Raw genomic sequence first — 3,588 nt, 5'->3', positions numbered from 1 at the left:
AAGAAGGATCACAAACACATATCAAACAATTACACCAGAAATGCTGAAAAATGTAGAGCAAGAAGTTTTAAGAAGGATGGATAGCTGTATATTACTTGATGGAAAACACATTAAAGGAAAAGTGAGAATTTAGTAGGAGTATTTTGACACACATACACACACACACTCTCTCTCCCATACGCACGGTTCTTTTTAGAGACATCGTGATGTACAAAGTCCGACCGTGCAACTTCCCCGCGATGTACATCAGGTAACACTAATGCAGGCGGTACGCCAGATTTGAAATTTAATATCTCGACATTGACTAGTGCAAAATACACGTGTAAGGAGTGTTTTGAAAACGTTTTAACGTCAACTACAAGATTGTGTAATAAAAAGTATAGGTGTCCATTTAAAAATTTAACTGTACTTTTCATAGAGCTTTTCAGAGTCATCGCAAGGTCAAATAAATATAAACATCATATGTACCCTACAATTTTTGTCTCATATTTTTCCGTGTTATCCACATTGTTCGAGATATTGAAGTGTTCTCAGATAAATCACACACGCTGCATATTAAAATAACAATTTTATTCAGGGCTGATGAAATGACGTCAGAAGTATGGGATTATATTTTCTTCAAAGATGCAAAATTTCCAAAAACAAATATAAAAAAAAAAGCATTGAATCATATGCGTCGTGAATTCAACTATTGGTATCCAGTAGATTTACGAGTATCTGGAAAAGATTTAATACAAAACCATCTAACGTTTTTTATTTATAATCATACCGCGATGTGGCCTGAACAACCTGAGTTATGGCCGAAAGGAATAAGAGCAAATGGTCATTTACTACTAAATTCAGCCAAAGTAATAAAATTTTGTTTCTTTCATGCATCAATAATTTCAACGGAAGAATATAAATTACAAGTACGATTTTTTAGATGTCAAAATCGGAAGGTAATTTCTTAACACTTTCCGAAGCTGTAGAAAAGTTCTCGGCAGATGGTACGCGACTCTGTTTAGCCGATTCTGGTGATTCAATAGAAGATGCTAATTTCGTAGAAAATATGGCCGATGCTGGAATTCTTAAACTATATAATTTTATTGAATGGGTCAAAGAAGTGTTGGCTTCAAAAAGTACTTTTAGAGAAGGAAAACCGCAAACGTTTAACGATGAAGTTTTTGAAAGGTATTTATTAAAATACATTTTAAGTTTTACTTCATGAAGTCAATCGTAAATTTATAATCGAACCAGTGAAATGAACCTGAAAATACGAGAGACTGGAGAAAATTATTCCAAAATGTTGTACAAGGATGCGTTGAAAACAGGATTCTTTGAGTTACAAGCAGCAAGAGACAAGTATTTACAGTTGAGTGCGCTGGATGGCATTAATTGGATGTTGATTATGAAATTCATAGAACTTCAAATTATTGTTTTATGTCCTATTTGCCCACATGTAACAGAATATGTGTGGACACTAATTGGTAAAGTAAGTTTTTATACTTAATATGCAACTTTCTCATACTGATTGCTTACAGGGTGAGATTCACCTAACTTGACAACGTGAAATTGCTCGTAAACTATTCATTGTACGAAATAGTGTATGAAGCAAAAGTTGCATGACTTCAAGGAAGATATATGTATGTTATAATAACTGTTTTTTTCTGCATTGTTTTTATACATAAAGTTTTGAAGGTCACCATGATTTTTTTAAATGGAACACCCTATATTTCTTTCCAAAAATTAAGAGAGCACTAAAAGCTGAGTAAATAAATATTAAGGTGTAATATGTCTAAAATGAGTATTTATTGAGATATTTACAATAGAAGTTCTATTCTATTGAAATCAAATACTTCTGTGTTTTTGTGTAAATTTGATTTCAATAGAAACTTTTATCAGACTTTTATCATAAATATCTCAATAAATACTTATTTTAGACATATTACACCTTAATATTTATTTACTCAGTTTTTAATGCTCTTTTAATTTCCGGAAAGAAATATAGGGTGATCCGTTTAAAAAAATCATTGTGACCTTCAAAACTTTATGTATAAAAACAATACAGAAAAAAACAGTTATTATAACATACATATATCTCCCTTGAAGTTATGCAACTTTTGCTTCATGCACTATTTCGTACAGCGAATAATTTACAAGCAATTTCAAGTCGTGAAGTTAGGTGAATCACCCTGTATATTTAAAAAAAAAAGTAATAAAGTTCAACAGTGATTTTATTAGCTTCAGTAATATCATATATTTTTCTTAATAGGAAGGTAGTATATTAAATGCTAAATGGCCTAAAATAGGAGAAATAAATGATGTTCTTATAAAATCATCACAATATCTTATGGATGCTGCTCATTCATTTAGGATTCTCCTAAAAAGTTATACAACGCCAAAAAAAGGACCAAAAGGAAAATTTCAAACATCAGTTATAGAAAAACCTACTCAAGGTACAATTTGGGTAGCAAAAACATATCCTTCTTGGCAAAGCACTATTTTAACTATAATTAAAGATTTATACCTTGTAAGTAATTATTCTAAAGTACGTTTAAAATATAATCAGTTTATATATTTATATTAAGATATTTCACACTGAATTGTTTTACAGATAAATGACAAACTACCAGAAAACAAAATTATTGCAGAAGAATTGGGAAAACTACCAGAATTGAAAAAGTACACGAAACGAGTAATGCCATTTGTACAAGATATAAAGGAGAAAATGGAAGTCGGTGGATTAAGTGTGCTTAATTTAACGTTAGATTTCGATGAATTTAAAGTTCTTCAAGATAATAAAAAGTATCTTGAAATTACTCTAGATGTAAGCAATCTAAACCTTTATATATTTTCATTCAAACTTGTGGTAATTTAATAATTTTTATTCACACGTAGCTGGAGAGTATTACAATAAAGTATAGCGATGAAGCTCCAGAAAAAACGAGAGAAGAATGCTGTCCAGGTGCCCCTTATATAAATTTTTCTACTAAACCTGGAATTTCAGTATGCCTTATGAATCCACAGAAATGCAGTGCTTTATTTAGAACGACTATAAAATTAAGTGATACGGATACTGTAGAGGATGTCACATCGCGATTACTAAAAGAAAATAAGCAAATAAAATGTGCGTAATCAAATCACTATCAATTGTAATCAGTACATATAATCTACATTATTTATTTTATAGCTCCATCGTCGATTTCTCTGTATCGTTATAATGATCCTGGTCTGGGTCCCAGAAGTAAACCAGTGGTTGATGATATTTTAAAAGATAAAACTCAAATTCCACCAAATTCTACATTTAATGTTGATATGGAAACCAAAACTATTAAAGTAAATGTAGAAGGAACTTTGTATAATATAGGTAATGAATTGGTGTACATACATCAGTCAGTGGAGGAGATTTAATACATACATATATCAGTGGTTCGAATATAACATATTTATACAAATATTTATAATGTAAGTATTCTGTATGAAATTCAAAAATCTTTGTATATCTATTAAAATGTGTATTTTATTATTTTTATCATTTATAAATTGCAAATTTTTTAATAAACAATTTTCATTTTATTTGTAATAAATACAAAATATTATATTCTGTTT

At 29.8% G+C, this 3,588-nt stretch overlaps 1 protein-coding gene across 1 annotated transcript in view; it reads left to right on the top strand.

The window, feature by feature from the left end:
* LOC108578932 (leucine--tRNA ligase, cytoplasmic) overlaps positions 1 to 3,390 on the top strand; it is a 7,168-nt gene extending 3,778 nt beyond the window's left edge. The window contains exons 9-15 of the mRNA XM_017942351.1: positions 578 to 848; positions 923 to 1,170; positions 1,237 to 1,471; positions 2,252 to 2,509; positions 2,594 to 2,806; positions 2,878 to 3,106; positions 3,170 to 3,390. Of these exons, the coding sequence (XP_017797840.1) occupies positions 578 to 848; positions 923 to 1,170; positions 1,237 to 1,471; positions 2,252 to 2,509; positions 2,594 to 2,806; positions 2,878 to 3,106; positions 3,170 to 3,390 (1,675 nt within the window). The remainder of the gene's footprint in view (positions 1 to 577; positions 849 to 922; positions 1,171 to 1,236; positions 1,472 to 2,251; positions 2,510 to 2,593; positions 2,807 to 2,877; positions 3,107 to 3,169) is intronic.
* The last annotated feature ends 198 nt before the right edge of the window (positions 3,391 to 3,588 follow it).

Source organism: Habropoda laboriosa, unplaced genomic scaffold, assembly GCF_001263275.1.
Source record: "Habropoda laboriosa isolate 0110345459 unplaced genomic scaffold, ASM126327v1 scaffold30, whole genome shotgun sequence".
In the NCBI taxonomy this organism is placed as follows: domain Eukaryota; kingdom Metazoa; phylum Arthropoda; class Insecta; order Hymenoptera; family Apidae; genus Habropoda; species Habropoda laboriosa.
Note: the sequence above shows the minus strand (reverse complement) of the source record. Positions and strands in the feature narration are given on the sequence as shown.